At 39.6% G+C, this 20548-nt stretch overlaps 1 protein-coding gene and 1 long non-coding RNA gene across 2 annotated transcripts in view; one reads left to right on the top strand and one right to left on the bottom strand.

The window, feature by feature from the left end:
• Positions 1-20548, bottom strand: part of LOC136702544 (uncharacterized) — a 64112-nt gene that overhangs the window by 31346 nt on the left and 12218 nt on the right. The window lies entirely within an intron of this gene.
• usta (uronyl 2-sulfotransferase a) overlaps positions 1-20548 on the top strand; it is a 132926-nt gene that overhangs the window by 104953 nt on the left and 7425 nt on the right. Inside the window, exons 4-5 of the mRNA XM_066677651.1 lie at positions 1703-1782; positions 2275-2428. Coding sequence (XP_066533748.1) covers positions 1703-1782; positions 2275-2428 — 234 coding nt within the window. The remainder of the gene's footprint in view (positions 1-1702; positions 1783-2274; positions 2429-20548) is intronic.

Here is a 20548-nt window from a genome sequence, read left to right as displayed (position 1 = left end):
AGGGTAAAGGGAGAATCAGACAAACAGGGAGTGCAAAAGACAGGGAACTAGAAGATAATGAGAATGAGAGACAAAGTATGTGGATGTGTGTGTGTGTGTGTGTGTGTGTGAGAGAGAGAGAGAGAGAGAGAGAGAGAGAGAGAGAGATTTTTAGTGTGTGCTTGTAAATTACAGAAACTTTAGCCATAATTTTGCTGGAGATATGACATCACAGCCCAGGGGTGATTTGTTTTAAATGGAACCTTATGGAAGTCATTGTGGGTTTAATGTACAGCTTAGAGCTCTGCATTTGTTGCAGCACACACATGAAGTTAGCAGCAGTATGTGTGTGTGTGCTTTCTGAGAAATGTCGCATAATTTAGGGGCACATGAGGCTGTTAATAAATCAAACCAGGGCCCGTTAAGGCACATTAAGGAAATAACACAGAGGCCTCTCTAGGTGACTTAAGCCTTTTCCACAGTATAATGTCAGAATAAGCCACTCTTTCACGTTTTTGCTGGAGGGGGACCGAGGGTTTGATTGGTGTTTTCTGAGGCATCGGAAAACAAGTAATGAATCCGTCATGGAGGCCGAGTGGTATACGTGTTCTGTCATGGCTAAGCATTGTGGGTAATGCAACTTTGTTGTTATCCTCTGTACAAAGAAAAACATTTGTAAGGTATGTGTTTGTGACTTTTGACTTTGTCAGAGTTCAGCACATGACCAATAAATGGGCAAAACACAGATGGATTCTCACAGAAATGTTTTCATATCTAGTACAAGGTAGGTTAAATTTATAACTAGGGCAGATAACAATTGTTTAAAAAAGATATACAGGAGGTGCTCGGGTTACGTCAGTCCCAAGTTACGATGTTTCGTGGTTACGACACATCTCCCGTTTACTGTATAAAGCCTTGTTTCGACTTTAGTGGTTTTGCGTCGTAAATGTAACGCGAACTTCGTGTTTGGTGTGCGCGGCGGAAGAATACACGGTTACGCAGCCTGGGACCGAGGAGGATAGGTGTTTGGATAGGATAAGTGCTTACAGTATGTTATTTACGTACAGTATGTACGTATGTTTCGACTTACACGGAATGGATCAACGTCGCAGGTTGAGGACCCCCTGTACTAATTACAGTAAATGTTAAATGTAAGATCAACACAACAATATATTTATATTATTAGTGTCTATAGATAAAAAAAATTAATTACATCAATAAATTTAATATGTTAGTACGTCCTTGTATTTTTGGGAGGGAGATTGTGTAGTGTGAGGACTGTGACATATATTTTTTGACTTTATTATAGGCCTAATATCTCAGTGTAATTTTTATGATTTTTGGTAAGTTTCAGGGAAAGCTTTAGCGTCAGAAGCTGTGCTTACACATTACATGTATTAAAGTAAATACATCACTATGCTCTGTTAAAAATTGAATTATGGCGGGAAGTTATGGCTAAATTCGGTCAATTAAAAATTTGTGTTTAAAAAAATAATAATAATGTGTTGAATTCCTGCATTGACAGCACTAATTATATTATGGTGAACAAATATGTATGACTATTCATACAACACATTGTTTGTCTTAGATGTGAAGCACATTTGTAAAGCATTCACTCACCCCATATTTATCACATACTCACTCACATTTAGGGCCTGCTCCACAAGGGAGTGCTATTGTGATTTGCATCAATGACACTATATGACCTTGTTTGCTTTATTAGGTGGATTTGATGAGCAACATCAGCACCATACCGCAGCCCTTCCTCTACACCAGACACGTTCACTTCCTCAACTTCACAAGGTGAGCCAATCAGAGCACAGTCAGTCATGAGTGACAGTACAGATAACCAATTACAATACAGAACTTACATTCAGCAGCGCTTCATTGTAGCCAAACCTATAAAAGAACAATTCCACATGTTTTTCATAATGTCAACATAATTCAGACTCTGAGATGTAAACAGTTTTGTGGGATGTGAAATGGCGCATTGTAAACAAACTCACTAACTCCTAGGATTTAATTACAGTGGGTGTGATAGGAATCATCAATTGAAATGTAGCCATTTTGTCTATTCTCTATAATAACAAGTGAACTTTCTGAGTTCATAAAGCTGGAAAAAAGCCTTGTTTTTGTTTACAAAACTCACCATGGATTTTAAGATATACATTAAGGTTAAAATGGTTTTCAGAACAGTTGTAAAACGATAGGCAATGTATTTGTACATGTCATGTATATTGTAAGAGCTTTCAGTGCTAAATTGCCTGTTGTTCTGTTTTCCTCTCTCTCTCTCAGGTTTAGGTTAGAGCAGCCTGTCTATATAAACATTATCAGGGACCCTATTAACCGTTTCCTCTCCAACTACTTCTTCCGACGTTTTGGGGACTGGAGGGGGGAACAGAACCACTTGATCCGGACCCCTCGAATGAAAGATGAAGAGAGATACCTGGTGAGATGCTTCTTTTATTCATCCTTCCTTTTTCAGCTGCCCTCTCGCTTTCATTCTCTCTCTCTCACTCTCTCTCTCTCTCTCTCTCTCTCTCTCCCTCCCCTATCTTTCATGTCTGGCCCAAAGCCCTACAGGGACACAGAAGGGTTTTTTTGCACGCTTTATTGGAAGTTCATAAGAAGCGTGGCATTTTGTTAAGGGCTGGATTTGAATGCTAATGGTTTTTGAAAGAGTGTGTGTGTGTGCATGTTTAGGTGTGTGTGTGTGTGTGTGTTAGCGTTCAGCTTATAGCATGAGAACAGGGCTGGGTTGAACCCAGATCCCTGAGGCACGAGAGAGGAGTGGATGTAAATGTATAAGTTTGAATCCAGTCAGTAAGTTTGAAATCGTCTGGTGGAAAACTTAACCCTTAGAAGCCTACAAAGTTGCCAGCTGCCCCATCGATATTTTTCCCCCCAAAACAATTGCTAAAAGCTGGTTGTTGTCATAGATATTAGGTCAAATGTATCTTACTCTTGATATACTCTTGAAAGGATATTCTGTGATGTTTTTTCTACAGCTTGTGGTTAACTCACTATAGTAAAATCAAAACAAGGCTACGTTAGCTCATTATAAATTAGCTTCTTAGCACTTGCTCTCATTAGCATCTGAAATGTTGTTTTACGTCATTAATATCATGGCTTTAGACCCAAAACCACTATCCATGTTTCAAAACTGTCAGAAAATGTTAAAATACTATTGAAAATAATGTAACAGACAACAGTAGGAATGGAGCTCTCCCTGAATTCTAGTTCTCCCTACAGGCCCCATAAAACGTACTAGGTGGCTTTCTACCCTCCTCAAGCATCACTGTGATTTTGAAGTTGTAACTGTAATGTCAATATACTTCCTAGTGTTCCTAGTAAAAAAATGTTTTTAATGTTTTTTTCATATTTACACAAATACATGACAAGTTATGTACCTTCCTGAGTGTCATGCTTTAATACTTTACTTCTACTCAGGTGTGTGTGTGAGTATCCAATTTTATGCCATGCTTTTCTGTGGTGATTACACTATGTGTGTGCTCAGCTGGTGCCTGTTTCCACCATAAGTGCCTTTTAACCCTCCTGTTATGTTCATTTGTCAGGAACAGCAATGGTTTTCCCAGGTCAATTTGACCTGGTGCATGTTTAATTATCCAAAAGATGTCTGAAACCAAAAAAATTCTAACAAGCAGTGTGAATATTTCATTATTAACTCCATTATGAATTATTCAATCAATATTTATTGGTGTTCCTTATCTCTAACAGGTAATGGTTCAAAGCAATGGTTCAATTAGGATAATTCACTCGTTTTACATAAAAAATGTCTCACAGTTGCAATCAAAGAAACACCCTTTTACCTCCAGTTTGACTGTCGGGGTCAAATTGACCCGAACAGTATCTATGTGATATAAACATGCAGGGGGTGGTTGCAAATATGTGAGATGAACCATTTTCATATTATATGTTGATTACACTAATTAAGGCAAACAGAAGAAGTTTCAAACTGAAAAAATAATTTTAACTATTTTTCCTAGATCTTCAAACTTTAAAACGGTTCAATTTGACCCGCAACATAACAGGAGGGTTAAGGGAGTTGAATGCTACTAGTGTATATCTCATACCTCGACATTGCTGTTGATATAATATAAAATGCTTTACATATTCACCTATGAGGTATCTGCATATATCTTCTATACTAAAGATATATAATTCATTTCAGGAGACAGTACCTCTCTTAGTCAATCTTCTCAATTTAATCTGTGCTCTGGGGGACTGATTCATCACTGTTGGTTTTGCTGTTTTCTCTGGAATCACTCTGTTGTGATGTGGTTTGTACCTCCTACTCATATTACTGCAGCCCAAAGCTGCTGAAAACACTTGCTGAAGCTAAAAAAGAATCCATCAGAGAGACTGTGAGACTTGGCACACAGATTTATATTTGGAGGAGCCCAGCCCTGGGGCCAGATCCATTCTTGGCCACAGTTAATGTCTGGTTTGTTCAGAAACAGATCAACATCAACAGCTCATTTATTTTAATCCTGATTCCAATAGAAGGTATGTGTAATGTTGCAAAGACTTTTTTCTAAGGAAGCTAATACATTCTTTACACAAGCAAAAAGACAGATAACAGCAAAAAAACTCCCTTCAGATTTTTCCACAGAAAATGTTTTAAATTAAAACTAATTCTTTTCACATAAATTAAGTTCTAACAAGTTCTTAGCACTGGACATTATTAAGATTACATTGATTTATATCAAAATGATTAGTGAAATATGCATGCACACGTTGACCAAACACTAATGTGCTGAATGAGTTCCAGTGTTTGCTGCTGAGTGTCAGCCTTGTTGTGTTAGAAATCATTTGCCAGAAGTGGTCAAAAACCTTTAGTGTAATTATATCTTCTGTAAACTGTAACTACCTTGTGATACAGGGTTATGAGTTGTAATTAGAGCCTGGTGGATATATAATTTGCTCAATAATATTGGCTTATATTAATAATTCATGTGTCAATCTGTGTCTGCAAATATATATATTTTTTTTTCAGTTGGCCCTCCGCGTTTGCAGGTTCTTCTTCCGCAGACTCAACATATTACTGTTTGAAAATATTTAGGGAAAATGAAAAAGAAGTTCAAATAAAGCAAAACAAATCTGGATTTGCTGCATGTTGAAAACTACACGTAATCTGATGTGTAACATACCCTGCTGTACCCTCACACATTTTCACAGATCACATTATGCATCGTGCATCTCATTTATTCACTTGATGTGAACTATGTAGAATTTCTTTTGTCGTTTATGGTAAATCTATTGTTAACAGCATTGATGTTGTATTAAGCACTGTTAGTAATCCAGTGATGATTTAAAGTGTACAGGAGAATGTATGTAGTTTATATTAGCGCTGTAGTACTCGACACCATAAATAAGCTGTGGTCTTGTCTTGTCGAAGGGTGATCTGGACTCGGAAATTGTTGCAGAGATCATCCCAGTCCAATGTGTCTTACTGAAGTAACGCAGAAATTTCAACTCTCCTGAAAGTTCTGGGAGTCTCTAGCATTTAGGGGCTATCTCTTATGCCCACAAATTATAGGCTGCATCCTGATTACACACTTAACACTGATTCTAATTAGTTTAAGTATGTAGTATAGTTACAAGTGTCAAAGTTGAGTATACTTAAAAATCCACAGTGAACATAGACAAATATAAACATACAACCAGCCAATTTTGAGTATGATAATGATGGACACTATTGTCCCACAATCCAATGGGAAATGGATTTGGAGGAGATTCTGTCTTAAATAGTGCATTACTCCCTACAAAGTACGCTTTATAGATTACTAAGACAGTGCAATGAAGTGGAATTCATTCATTATCTGTAAGTGCTTATCCAGTTCAGGGTCGCGGTGGGTCATCATTGGGCGCAAGGCAGGAACACACCCTGGAGGGGGCGCCAGTCCTTCACAGGGCAACAAACACACATTCACTCACACCTACGGACACTTTTGAGTCAATTTCTTTTTCATTTTATTTTTTTCAACATACAATGCACCAGTTTAGTGCAGAAGCCGTTATGTAATGTGATGGGAGATATTTGATTTCTGCTTTTGAAAAAATTGGCGGACAACATTGCAGCTACAGCTTGGTATGACGTGTGTTATCACAGCTAATTGTACCGGCCTGCCAATCTCATACAATTAAGATTATTTATTGTGTATTGTACTATTGTGTAGTAGACAACTGAGACGCAGTGATATCAATATCCTGGAAATCAACTGTTTTTGACGTACACTGGGTTTAAATTACAACTTAGTCAGTCCTTCGCAGGGCAACACAAACTCACACAATCACTCGCACCTATGGACACTTTGGTAGGTGGATTGGCGACTCCCTGGTGTGGGAGGAAACTGGAGCACCCAAAGGAAACACATGGACACAAGGAGAACACACCAAACTCCTCACAGACAGTCACCTGGAATGGGGCTTAAACCCACAATCTCCAGGTCCCTGGAGCTGTGTGACTCTGACACTACCTGCTGTGCTACCTTGACGCCCAAAATGAAATACAAGCGTTTGTTTTTTTTCCATTTCTATTTTTTTTAAACGATGAAAAAAATGTTTATTCTAGTCTCTGTCTTGTCTCAGTCTCAGTCTTGAATCAAAAACAACTATGAGATGTCATGGTCTTGACTCAGACTCAATGTCCTGGTCTTGGTTTTGATTCAGCTGTAGACTCCCTGACTACAACACTAGTTTATTTGCAAATACTACAATATTTTAGCATCCCCCATGGATACAGAGGGCTGACTGTGCATATCAAGCCAACAGTTCAGACAGCTTGATTTTATTAGTTTTTATTGAAGTGACTGGTCTTAATAAGCTTTTAAATGGGAAGGTATGAGGAGATCTGTGCTTAAGTGTCTGTGCAGGTGGGTTAAATTACTGCAGTCAAAACAAGAACTTAAAAATTATGACGGGAATTCCCCTTTTCTAATGCTAGTGCATGCGCACACACACACACACACACACACACAAACAATGACTCACATACCTAGACTTACACATATTTAAGCCTTTAATTAGACAGCATGTAAATTTCAAACACCCTCTCTCACACACACACACACACACACATGGAATTTGAGTGTGTAGGATAATTAGTTTCTTCTGAGCTGTTGCAGATGCTTTGGAGCATGTCAGCTGAAGTATTAAAGTACGCAGTAGAGGAGAAGACCAGAGAGAGAGAGAGAGAGAGAGAGAGAGAGGTACATCACTTGCTCTTCCTCAGATGGATTGCAGTGGACAATGTCAAAACAAAAGTGTGAAACCAACACACACACACACACAATTTACACCTGATCTTAAGGTGGGGATGAATGTGACTGGTTAATACGCACTTGGCATAGATTCTCAAATACCGTGCCATGAACTGGTAACTCTCCATCTAGACCTTCGTATTTCCCTCGTAATTAGGGAGTGAGGAGTCAATCCCACCTCCTGAACAGTACTTTTAGAGGAAGAGAAGCTGAGACACTTTATAAGCTGCTGAAAGATGTATGTGTATGTACCTGGTATTTATAATATTATGGGGACCAAAACCAACATAAACATTCCACCTGAAGAGCACACACTGGTCCCCACAACATAAATCAAAAGCTTTTAAGGTGAAAACATGTTTTAGGGTCAGGGTAATGTTAGGGTTAGGGTTATGGTTACTGTAAGGGTTAAAGTTATGCTAGTACTTGCGGATAAAATAAGGGCTTGTCTGCACAAAATGAATAGATATCTATGTAATGTCCCCACAATGCATGTAAATACATGTGTGTGTGTCTGTGTGTAAAAGTGTGTGCGTATCTGTTATATATCACTTTGTGGGGCTCTTCAAGCCGGTCCCCACATCAAAAATCAATATCTTTTAAGGTGAAGATATGTTTTAATAAAGTTAGGGAAAAGGTTAAAATTGGGCTAGTACTACTTATGTATAAAGTAAGGGCAGGACTGGAGAAACTATATGAGATGGATGAAAATACCTGTGTGGGTGGGAGACAGTGCGCACTTGTGTTTGCGGAAGCAGACCTACACACAGGAGACAGTGAAGCAGCTGAGATCTTTGGTAGAACTTCCATTAAAATTCCTTTCCAAAATTCACAAATACTGAGTGACAGTCCAAATCACACCAACACACAAACGTGTACAACACACACCCGCTCTTCTCTACTCATGTCATCGCTTCATTTCTCATTATAATAACATGCATACAAAATTTCCTTCTGTCTTCTCTTCTCTGCAGTTCTCCTCACTCTGAATTCTCTCATTTTTTTCATCTTATTTTCCCCTTCTCTTTTAATTTTTGCCGTTTCTTCTACTCTTTTTAAATATATTTATCCGATTTTTTAAAAAATATTTGAACTATATTTTTATAGCATTTTACAAACTTAAAATATTTAATGGTGTAATTCATGAACTTGAATTTAACAATGCTTTTCAGTGTGATTTGAAATTGTGCCGTGGTGAAATATTCAGGGATTGGCGACTCAAAGTGTCTATAGGTGTGAGTGAATGTGTGAGTGTGTGTCGCCCTGTGAAGGACTGGCGCCCCCTCCATACTGTGTTCCTGCCTTGCACCCAATGATTCTGGGTAGGCTCCGGACCCACCGCGACCCTGAATTTGATAAGCGGTTACAGACAATGAATGAATGAATCAATAAAATAATCAGATGAAAAAGTCAGATCCATAAATGAAAATCTCAAAAATTCTGATCTGAATATTACAGTTTTTTATTAAATTTTTAATAATAAAAATGTATTAAATGCCATATAAATATAATTGGAATATACTTCAAATATACAGTATTTAGCTCCATACAGAATCTGAACAAACAGAGTCTTTTCCTTTTCTTAGAGGCTAATAGAAAGGAAGTTTGAAAGGAATGCTGCAGACATGTCCAAAAATAACAGTTTGCTTTTACAGACTGACTAGCATTATGGAGGTAAACTTAAACTGTTGTTTTCCCCCTATGTTTCCTCAAATGCTGAAAGGCTGAGTGCATGTTAGCATTCATCTGGAGGTAGTTGCAGAGTAAATCAGCATGGCTTTGTTCCCAGGGCTTCACTGGAAAGGCCGTCATGGGAATGTAATGAAAACGTTGAAATGTAGCATAATTTTACCTGATCTGAGGTGGGTAGAGGAAAGCCATAAACACCCTCAAACAAACAGCCCTGTTATCAGTGAAATAATAACTGAAGCAATAGAAGTTTTCAAACAGAAAAAATGTCTTCATTATAGAACTGCAGTGGAAAGCCAAATTTTATTTAGATACAAAAATTTAACATTAGTTACATTACTTAGTAACAGTTCCAATCACAAAAAATAATAATTTAATATATTTAATATTCAGTTTTTGATTTCCATGTGGTCTGACAAGATTTTTTGCCTTAATCTGACACACATCTGATTTATTTTCAGGGCTGGGTGGACATGTCAAATCTGTCAAATTTGTGACACTAGGGTTTTTTTTTTTTTTGCATAATGCTGTCATCATCAACCAGCAACAGAACAACAAACAGGCTGTATCTCAAATGGCTCCATGTTTCCTACAAAGTGCACTGCAAAGGTGATGAAACTACAGCTTCTGTACCAAAATAATGCACTGAATGTTAGGAAAGGATCCATGAAATTGATAGCTAAATAAAAGTGGATTTATCTTAGACATACGTTGGACCTACATTGTGAACTACACAGGGCCTAGAGTGTTGTTTGGGACGGAGTGGAATAAATGTATGAATGTGCATATGCGTGCAGTATCAGTAACAGATTATTTCCTATTAGAGACAGATACATGTGACTTACATGTACAACTGAACCATCAATAACACTGAATCCAGTCTATGGTTAAAAGCAGATTTGATAAATGAGGTTTGTAAAATGTACTTAGAATGAGTCTTAGAGTGTCACTCACAGCCCCATGGTTTGTGCAATGGTGTAGGCCCTCATTTGATGTGAGGACGATCAATACCTAATCAATAACTGGCTACTGAACAAGTGATTAACACGGAATAAAATCTACCCCCACTACATCAGCACCAGCTTGAGTCCAGGTGCTGAGTTTCTTCAAACTACGTTCAGTGCATCCCTAAATGCAGCCATTACAAAGCAATGCAGGAAAGCCTCCTCAGATAATCAATAGCATTTTATACTGAAAAACTACACAAAGTTTGGATTATCTAGGGGTTTTTGCAGCTTTCCACAAGAAGTGTGCACAAAACAGGGAAGTTGGTGGGGTATGACCCACTAATACTAATAAATATACAATCCATGGTTTTCAGTCATGTGATTTTTGTTTGGCGTGGGCACCATATTGGGGACTGATTGTCTGATTTTAGAGTACAGCACTAATGTTTAAACGAATGGGAAAAATAAAATTATCTCATAAACTGCGCTGGAGAGACTCTCACAACACTCAGAAGCAAATACACCCACCAATTGTTTTTTTGCGTCAGGGGCATAAAGGATCATACAGTGTAGTATAATGAGGAGAACAAGACAGTTACTAGCTGTTAGCCATATTAGCATTTTTATCATAGGATCTAATGGACAACTGTTAGCATGTCAGGCTCTAATGCCTTTCCCTGCTCCTGTGACTGAATCTGAGTGAGTTATTCATGCCCAGATTATATAAGATTCACTAATAATCTTATAAGAAACTACAGAAACAAGCCACATATCCTTTTCTCTCAATCTTTTCCATGTTTACAGGGTAAATAATCTGATCCCACCATCCCTGCTCTTTGACAGTGGAACAGATTCTTAAAGGACGTTTTATCCCAGCTGTATGAGTAAATTATTTCTCTGATTTGGCTTAAAGTTAAATAAAGTACTTCTCCTTGTCAGGAAGTGACAACATTGAGAGATGTTTCCACAACACAGCGAAACCAAAGCCAAATCCCAAATGTCTCTCTAGACCTTCCGTAGGGCACAGTGTCAGTCATAAAATAAGGTTTCTCTATTCACGTATAGCGTATATAGTGTGCTTTAAGGTTCACATTTTCCTGTAGAATATACATCTAATTACTATATAGGTGCAGTATTTTTCTTTTTATTATCTGTGATGATGTGCCACTGATGAACTGACTTTTTTAACGAGTCCACTAAATGAGGACTAAAAATGTTGAGAGAAACAATAAAAGAATTTAAATATCACAGTTTATATTTAAGTTGTTTGTTTGATTAATGAGTAGGTCCCCAATATGACAGCTACTCTATACTGTGATGTCGACTGCAAATCATGGATAGGTGGATAATATGGCAAAATTATTACTTGACAGAGGGTCTGTTCTCTCGATTACAACTTAGTGGAGCAACTCCATTATTTCGAAGCTGTAATTTTAAGGTAAAAATACTACCTAGTGTTGCTTTAAACAACCCTACTTAGTCCCTAGGGCTTCATAAGGCTAAGACCTGTCCCCCAAGATACTACCAAAAACTAGGAGCACAGTAATTTTAATGGTTTCCACAGAGTGCTGCACTAAATCCGATTTAACCGGATTAACTATGTCCTGCATGTAATGAAACAAAGAGAGACAAAAGGAACAAAGCAAGCTTAATCATCAGCAATTATACCATGCAGTTCAAACACTGATCATACCCATAATATGCTCAGCACATTGTGAGCATTATAGTGATATAATGGTCAATATAACAATAGATAGATATAGTGAAGGGAGTGTTGTTTATCCAGAACTAATCCTCTGTCCTTATTGATGTATATTTAATATTAAAGATTAAGATATGGCCTAATGATTAGTGAATGAGGCTTGGGACGACAAGGTTACCAGCTTGATTACCATAACTGGTAAGAAAATTGGGGAAGGGTGGTGTGTGTGTGGCTGCCTGCCACTCCTGGTCTGATTGACAATTCCTTCACAGCAGTATTCCAGTATTTAGCATCAAGTCTTCCCAGAAGAACACCTTTTTTCACATCATTATGCACTGCCACTTTAACTGGACTCATACATTTACACACTCATACAGTATTACAGTTCTGAAACTCTTTCACTCCTTCACAGACACGTTCTGTACTCAAACTCTTTATATATTTAGTTTTTAACATTTCATTTATTGCATTTTTTATAATACTACAGAACTATTTCTCTTTTTACTCTTACTGTATTTGCTCTATTGCATCTTCTCACCCACACCCAGGCCCACCACCACCACCACTTCACCCCAGTTCTCCTCTACTGGCTTCTGGTTAAATATCGTATACAGTTCAAAATCCTCCTGCTCACCTACAAAGCGCTCAGTAATCTACCTCCTTCTTATCTATCTGACCTTCTTCATCATTACACACCTAAGGGCACCCTCAGATCTTCTTCAGCTGGATTACTCACAGTTCTTTCTTCCAACCTGCGCAGTCTTGGGACCAAGCTTTCTCCAGACTTGCTCCACCTCAGTCAAACTCTCTATCGCTTCAAATCCAACCTTAAAACACATTTGTATTCTGTTGCATATTACCCCTCTGTTCCTTGAAGCCTATATTAGACTAACCCACGTTACTATACAGGGGTTGGACAATGAAACAAACACCTGTCATTTTAGTGTGGGAGGATTCATGGCTAAATTGGAGCAGCCTGGTGGCCAATCTTCATTAACTGCACATTGCACCAGTAAGAGCAGAGTGTGAAGGTTCAGTTAGCAGAGGGTAAGAGCACAGTTTTGCTCAAAATATTGCAACGCACACAACATTATGGGTGACATACCAGAGTTCAAAAGAGGACAAATTTTTGGTGCACGTCTTGCTGGTGCATCTGTGACCAAGACAGCAAGTCTCTGTGATGTATCAAGAGCCACGCTATCCAGGGTAATGTCAGCATACCACCAAGAAGGACCAAACACATCCAACAGGATCAACTGTGGATGCGAGAGGAAGCTGTCTGAAAGGGATGTTCGGGTGCTAACCCGGATTGTATATAAAAAACATAAAACCACGGCTGCCCAAATCACAGCAGAATTAAATGTGCACCTCAACTCTCCTGTTTCCACCAGAACTGTCCGTTGGGAGCTCCACAGGGTCAATATACACGGCCATGCTGCTATAGCCAAACCTTTGGTCACTCATGCCAATGTCAAACATCAGTTTCAATTGTGCAAGGAGCGCAAATCTTGGGCTGTGGACAATGTGAAACATGTATTGTTCTCTGATGAGTCCACCTTTACTGTTTTCCCCACATCCGGGAGAGTTACGGTGTGGAGAACCCCCAAAGAAGCGTACCACCAGACTGTTGCATGCCCAGAGTGAAGCATGGGGGTGGATCAGTGATGGTTTGGGCTGCCGTATCATGGCATTCCCTTGGCCCAATACTTGTGCTAGATGGGCGCGTCACTGCCAAGGACTACAGAACCATTCTGGAGGACCATGTGCATCCAGTGGTTCAAACATTGTATCCTGAAGGCAGTGCCGTGTATCAGGACGACAATGCACCAATACACACAGCAAGACCGGTGAAAGATTGGTCTGATGAACATGAAAGTGAAGTTGAACATCTCCCATGGCCTGCACAGTCACCAGATCTAAATATTATTGAGCCATTTTGGGGTGTTTTGGAGGAGCGAGTCAGGAAACGTTTTCCTCCACCAGCATCACGTAGTGACCTGGCCACTATCCTGCAAGAAGAATGGCTTCAAATCCCTCTGACCACTGTGCAGGACTTGTATATGTCATTCCCAAGACGAATTGACGCTGTGTTGGCTGCAAAAGGAGGCCCTACACCACACTAATAAATTATTGTGGTCTAAAACCAGGTGTTTCAGTTTCATTGTCCAACCCCTGTACCTCTTAGAGTTTTTGTAATGTTATGTGTTATATAATTGCTGTCCAATGAAAACATGTATCTCCAAAATAGCAACTTTACAGGAGAAGGAATAACCTTCTTAACTTTCAGTGAATGTCAATGTAAAAACAAAAATGGAGATACACACAAGCATCAATAAACCATAACATTATGACCACCTCCTTGTTTCTAAACTCACTCTCTTTTCTGTTAGCTCCACTGACCATACAGGAGCACTTGATAGTTTTATAATTACAGACTATAGTCCATTTGTTGCTCTGTATACTTCATTTCCCCTCTTTTCACTCTGCACGTTAATGGTCAAGACCTCCAACTATTCCCCCAAATAGATCGTTCTCAGTCTCAGAGTTTGGAAACACTGTGTCCACTCTGTTAGACGCACCTACCTCATTGGTCCACGTTGTAGATGTAAAGTCAGAGACGGGGGCTCATTTATTGCTGCAGTTTGCGTCGGTCTTCCTCTAGTCCTTTTGATTGATTATTTTTGGTTGGTGAACCATTCTCCACAGTGTCACTGAGGGGTTTAAAAACTCCAGCAGCCCTGCTGTGTCTGATCCAGTTGTACCAGCACACCACTACCACCATGTCAATGTCAATGTAGTTCTGACAATGATCCATCACCCAAATCATACCTGCTCTGTGGGGTTCTGAACATCAAAGAACAGGGGAAAAGAGGGCAAACAACATTTACAGAGCAACCGATGGACTCCTGTGTGTTATTAAAGAATATTGCTCAGAAGAAAAATGTCTCTGAGGTTCTAAGTGAATGTGTAATGGAATAAATGTAACTGTATGACTGGTTTAACACAGAGACAGAAAGAGAAATGGAGAGAGAGGGAGCGTGTCCAGTGTCCACTACTCCGGGGGTGGGAGGTTTTGGCAAAGGTTGTCCCCAGGACACCAGCCAGCATCATGTGTGTCATTTCCTGTATATATCTTTACACGTGTCCTGCTCACCCCTTACCCTCTGTTCTCCCTTTCCCTTTCTCCTCTACTGTTCTCTTCCTCTCACTTCCCCCATCCTTCTATTCCCCCTCTCTGGCCTCCCTCACTTTTTCCTGTCCCCCTCTCTTCCTACCCTTTGCCACTTTTTTTGAATTCTCTTTCATCCCTTCATCCTCTTTTTTTTCTTCCACTTTTTTCTCTTCCCTCTATTCTACCTTTCTTTCTTTCCCTTTCTCTCTGCCCTTTCCCACCGTATTCACCATGTCCTTGTTTCTCTCTCTCTCTCTCTTTTACCTTCTTTCGGTCTCTCCTTGTTTCTCCCCTTCCATTTATTCTCTTCTTCTTTTCCTCACTGTCCTTTTTTCATCCTCTCACTGTCTATTCTCATCCCTCTGTCTCTTTACTCCCACACTTTTCTGCCTGTCCCTCTCTCTACGTCTTCCCATCTCTCCCTGCCCTTTCTTTATTTTCCCTATTCTTTTTTATGTTTATTCTCTCGTTTTCTGCTTTTCTTCCCCTTGTTTTCTATCTCTTCTCTCATTTATTTCTCCCTGCTTCTCTCTCTCTCTTCCCTCTCCCTAGCAGTTATTCTCTTTCCTCCTTTTACTCTCTCATTGCCATTTCCCCCTTCCCTCTATTCTACGTGTCTTTTTATCCTTCTACATTCACTTTCACATTCTTCCCTTTCTGAGCCCATCCCTCTCTCCCTCTCTTTCTATCTCTCTCCCTCTCTGCGCTTGGCAGAGTTCTCTTGTCCTCGCTGAACTCTGATGGTTTTAATTGTGTTGTTTGAACTCTTGGCTTGTGGTCAAGGCTGGAAGATCATCATCATCATTGTCTGTTGTGTAGTTTTTGTATTGGTTCTCAGAGTTGCGCAGTTATTGCACTGGTGGGTTTTGAGGCTTCATTGTCGTTCATGTCTCTAAGTGATTTGCCCCTTTGGCCGTTTCCTCCACTGCCACTTAAAACACACACTTTCTATTTGAACTGGGTTTGAACTCTTCAGAGGACGCTGGTGTGGTCTTAGGCTATAGTCCCTGTCCACTTACAGAGTGGCTATTCTTGCTTCTTCTTGATTTTGGCTTCACCTGAACCCCCACTGCTGTCTGTCTGCTTTGAAACTTTAGCTCTTTGTTGTCAATACACATAGCCGTACGTAGTGCTGGACAATAAGTCAATATCAATATTAATCAAGATAGAAAGTGATATGATTTTAAAACATCCTTGATGTTTCAATACACATTGTTTACAGCATGCCATTGACTGACATTCATTTCAGGGCACTGCTGTCGGTGTTCATCGTTTCCTCTAGGGTTGTTTTGAGCAGTGGTGTCAGCTCACACTCCCTCCTCCTCTTTCCAGAAAAAAATAAATAAAAGCAGAACTTTGAGTGTGAAACGAACACATTCACATTCAAGCATCGCTTTCACCAAAGAAGTCCCACTCACTCTTGCAAGACATTTCAAAAAATTCTGAAAAAGCAGCAGAAGTATTTTATAAATACAGCAATTCTCTCAGTTAAATACACTATTTATTTATTTATTTATTCATCCATTCATTATCTGTAAGCCCTTATCCAGCTCAGGGTCGCGGTGGGTCCAGAGCCTACCTGGAATCATTGGGCGCAAGGCGGGAATACACCCTGGAGGGGGCACCAGTCCTTCACAGAGCAACACAGACACACACATTCACTCACTCACACATACGAACACTTTTGAGTCGCAATCCACCTACCAACGTGTGTTTTTGGACTGTGGGAGGAAACCCACGCAGACACAGGGAGAACACACCTATCCTCACAGACAGTCACCTGGAGCGGGAATCGAACCCACAACCTCCAAGCACCTGGAGCTGTGTGACTGCGACCGTATGAAATACAAATATACACAATCAGGAAAATTGTGTTTTTGCTGTAAGAATTATATAATTAATTGTACAAATTATGTTAGAATTATTATGATGTATTATATTGTTTTTGTGGAGAAACACCTCTAATGCTTAACGACTTAGCTCCTTTTAGGCGTGACCTAAACATTGAAAGAACACTATATAAGATTTGGTATCTTTGCTCCTTAGCTCCCCCTACAGTGGCAGGGTGTAATTAACTTTTACAGCACTGTCCTGAAACCAAGGGGTGGAAGGTTTCCTACCCACTTCCAAAAGTTACATACTGCAGTGTTTAGCCTGGGGTAATAATAAAAAGAGTCTCTATTCTCCCTATTACAGGTCTGTGATGCATCACAATAATTCTGAAGCTGTAATATTAAGGTAAAATCCTACATTGTGTTTCTTTAAATCTTACACACACAGCTTGCATCATTTCCATAGGGAAGCATAAAGCAGAACACTCTGAATCACCATGTCCAGCGCCAGGTGTTGGCTAAGGGGTATAAAACTCCGAGCACTGGGCTGTTGAGAAGTGGAACTGCCTTCTCTGGAGTGAGCGAACCAGAGTGATGTTTGTGATCCAGAACTAATCAGCCAACATCTAGTGCAAGGCTCTTCCAGAAGAGTACAAGCTGTTACTGCTGCAAAGGAGACACACTCACTGTTACTGCCCCCTGATTTCAGAAGATAGATTTTGGTGTACTGCAACACATTTTTGATGTTATAATCGCAAAATAAATAAATACATACATAAATGATGCCAGGAGTAGGTTTTAGAGCTTGTCTGCTTTTACACTTCTCATTAATTTTCATGTCTGGTTTTACTCTGTCATTCACACTTTAGTTCTGAGACGCGTTGGTTGGCAGTTGTTGGGTCAGACAGAGCTGGTGGAATGATCACAGAGTGGGATGCTGATGACTGTAGCTAAAGTAAACTCCTTGGAAGGCATGAAAAGTGTCTTAGGAGCTGCTCTCTGTAAATGTGACGCTGTTCAGGGACCGAAAAAGTTGTCACTTTGAAATAGTGTGTATATATATAAGTGTTTCCAAAATATGTGGAAAGAAAAACACAGTGGTTCTTGAGTTCTTTTTATTGAAGTTGTGAAAATATATGAGGCTCTTTGCTTCACTTTAATTTATAAAATTTATAACTAGGGCTTGAGCAGCTGGCAACCGAAACGGTAATAGCATTGCTTTGAATTTATGCATTTAAAACTGCAACATTACATTCTAAAACTGCTGTCATTATGAAAAGACTTTTCAAACTACATGGATAAAAGTGTGTAGATTGTCCTTGTGAGAAGTGAATTCACTGCTGACATTTGTGCACATGCAATAAACACTACAAGGGGAATAGAATGGGATGCTCTGATGCTGGCCTAAGGTCAACAAGCTCAATGCCAACATTAGCTTGAATGGTAAAAAGCTCTCTAAAGAGATTACATTGTTTAAAGAGAATAAAGACAGAACAGTCCTTGAATCAAGATAGAATTCCCAGAATAAACCCTGAATGGTCTCGAGATTAAAGCCCAAATAATTCAGAGAATAATGTCAGAACAATTCCAAGAATAACCTGAATAATTCAGAAAATAATAGGTCCCATCTGCTTTGCTGGAAGCTTAGCCCCCCTTAGCCCACTTATTCATAACTCTCTAGTCTAATATCTACTAATCATAAAAATCAGTATCCAACTAATGCCAACATGACTCAGTTAAATCAAACCCCCACAGTGATGTTCTAAAGTGTTGTGTAAAGTCTTTTCAGAGGGTTAAAGGGATATTACTGCAATAAATGTCTGTAATTACATGCTGAATTCAGGGTCGCACTGGGTTCAGACCCTACTCCGAATCACTGGGTGCAAGTTTGCAGGGCGACACACACTCACACAATCACTCACACATTTATCCTATAAACATTCCCGAAGATTTTTATTTTTTTCAACGCTTTAAGGACTAATGATCTAAAGAAATGTACTGCTACACCACTATAGCTTTTACAGCATTAAAAGAAGAAAACACATTGTCAAAAGTAACTCGGTTTGCCCCAGGCACCATGTCAAACTATAAAAACCAAGCTGTGAAATCCCAAAGGTCAGAAAGTTTTCAGAATGTGAGCTGCCACATCAGAACAATCTGTGCATTTTCTTCTACTTTTCTTTTACCATTAAAGAAGTGTCATGCAGGAAGCATTCCAGGTGGAACAAAGACACTGCATTTCCCATACCAGCATCAGGAGAGGAAAGGAAGAGCTTCTCATTTCCTGAAGCGGATTTTAGTGAAATGTAGAGAAAAGATCTTTAGCGCATTGGGCATGTGTGAAGGTCCCTGGTCTGTTATAAAGGAACAAGAAGTTATGAATCACTGGAGAAAATGACTTCTTTTCATTATGAAACCGCTATTCTCCTGACACTTAGTAGCCTGGATGTATCAGAGATTCTGTACTGAACCTATTTTAAGCATGGCCACCCACATGTTGGGGTCCTGCTTCATAAAGCTTTATCATTCAGGGACTCCAGAGATATTTGACTCTTCATCTCATGTGAGTTGGACTTTATAGAAGAGAAATTTAAAAAAATAATAATTTTCTTAAATGTTGTTCTAGGCCAACGTAAAGACCCAGTAAGTGTCATGTACCAGACAGGAGCACTTTGTATTTCTACAATTACAGAGTGTGGTCCATGTGTTGCTCTGCAGAAAGTGTAGGCCTTCTACCACCGTTCTTGGGTGAGGCTTTGTAAGGACCTCCACAAAGCAGGTATGATTTGGGTGGTGGATCATTCTTTGCACTGATAAGTGGCACTGAACTGTGGCTTATTATCATTTAAAGGAACGTGTGATCAAAATAGCTGTTCTAAACAGATGTCTAGATAGGGACAAAATGGCTCTGTGTGGTTTTGATCAAACCATGTCACGCTACATTATTATATTATACATATTTATATATTACAGACATGTTATTAGGATCCAAGGATACTGTGTTTCTTTGTAGAATATGGTCAAATATGTCACATGTAATACCTACTACTAACTGAACATACTAGATACATAATAAATGTATAATTATGCATAAAGATATTTCATTTCAATTATTCCATATTAACTGACCCTATATTAACTCATTTTCACCAAGACAAATTTCAATGAGGAGCAGGTTTGTCCAAATCATGTGGATACAGTTTGGTGGTATGAAGTATAAATTGCAGGAATTAGCAGCAGTAAGTTGTTTCTTTTTTATGTTTATTAATAAACATTTTAAGGGTAGTACTATTTGGGGTGGCACGGTGGTGCAGCAGGTAGTCTCGCAGTCACACAGCTCCAGGGACCTGGAGGTTGTGGGTTCGATTCCTGCTCCGGGTGACTGTCTGTGAGGAGTTGGTGTGTTCTCCCTGCGTCCGCGTGGGTTTCCTCCGGGTGACTGTCTGTGAGGAGTTGGTGTGTTCTCCCTGCGTCCGCGTGGGTTTCCTTCGGGTGACTGTCTGTGAGGAGTTGGTGTGTTCTCCCTGTGTCCGCGTGGGTTTCCTCCGGGTGACTGTCTGTGAGGAGTTGGTGTGTTCTCCCTGTGTCTGTGTGGGTTTCCTCCGGGTGCTCCGGTTTCCTCCCACAGTCGAAAAACACATTGGTAGGTGGATTGGCGACTCAAAAGTGACCATATGTGTGAGTGAATGTGAGAGTGTGTGTGTTTCCCTGTGAAGGACTGGCGCCCCCTCCAGGGTGTATTCCCGCCTTGTGCCCAGTGATTCCAGGTAGGCTCCGTACCCACCGTGACCCTGAATTAGATAAGCGCTTAAAGATAATGGATGGATGGATAGTACTATTTGTTAATTTGAGCTTGAGCTGTGTTGACAGCTACCAAGTATCTATAAACTGGATTTAAGCTGCATGCAATAATCAAAATAAATTAATTGTTAATCACAATTATT

This window comes from Hoplias malabaricus, chromosome 7 (assembly GCF_029633855.1).
Source record: "Hoplias malabaricus isolate fHopMal1 chromosome 7, fHopMal1.hap1, whole genome shotgun sequence".
Classification (NCBI taxonomy): domain Eukaryota; kingdom Metazoa; phylum Chordata; class Actinopteri; order Characiformes; family Erythrinidae; genus Hoplias; species Hoplias malabaricus.
Note: the sequence above shows the minus strand (reverse complement) of the source record. Positions and strands in the feature narration are given on the sequence as shown.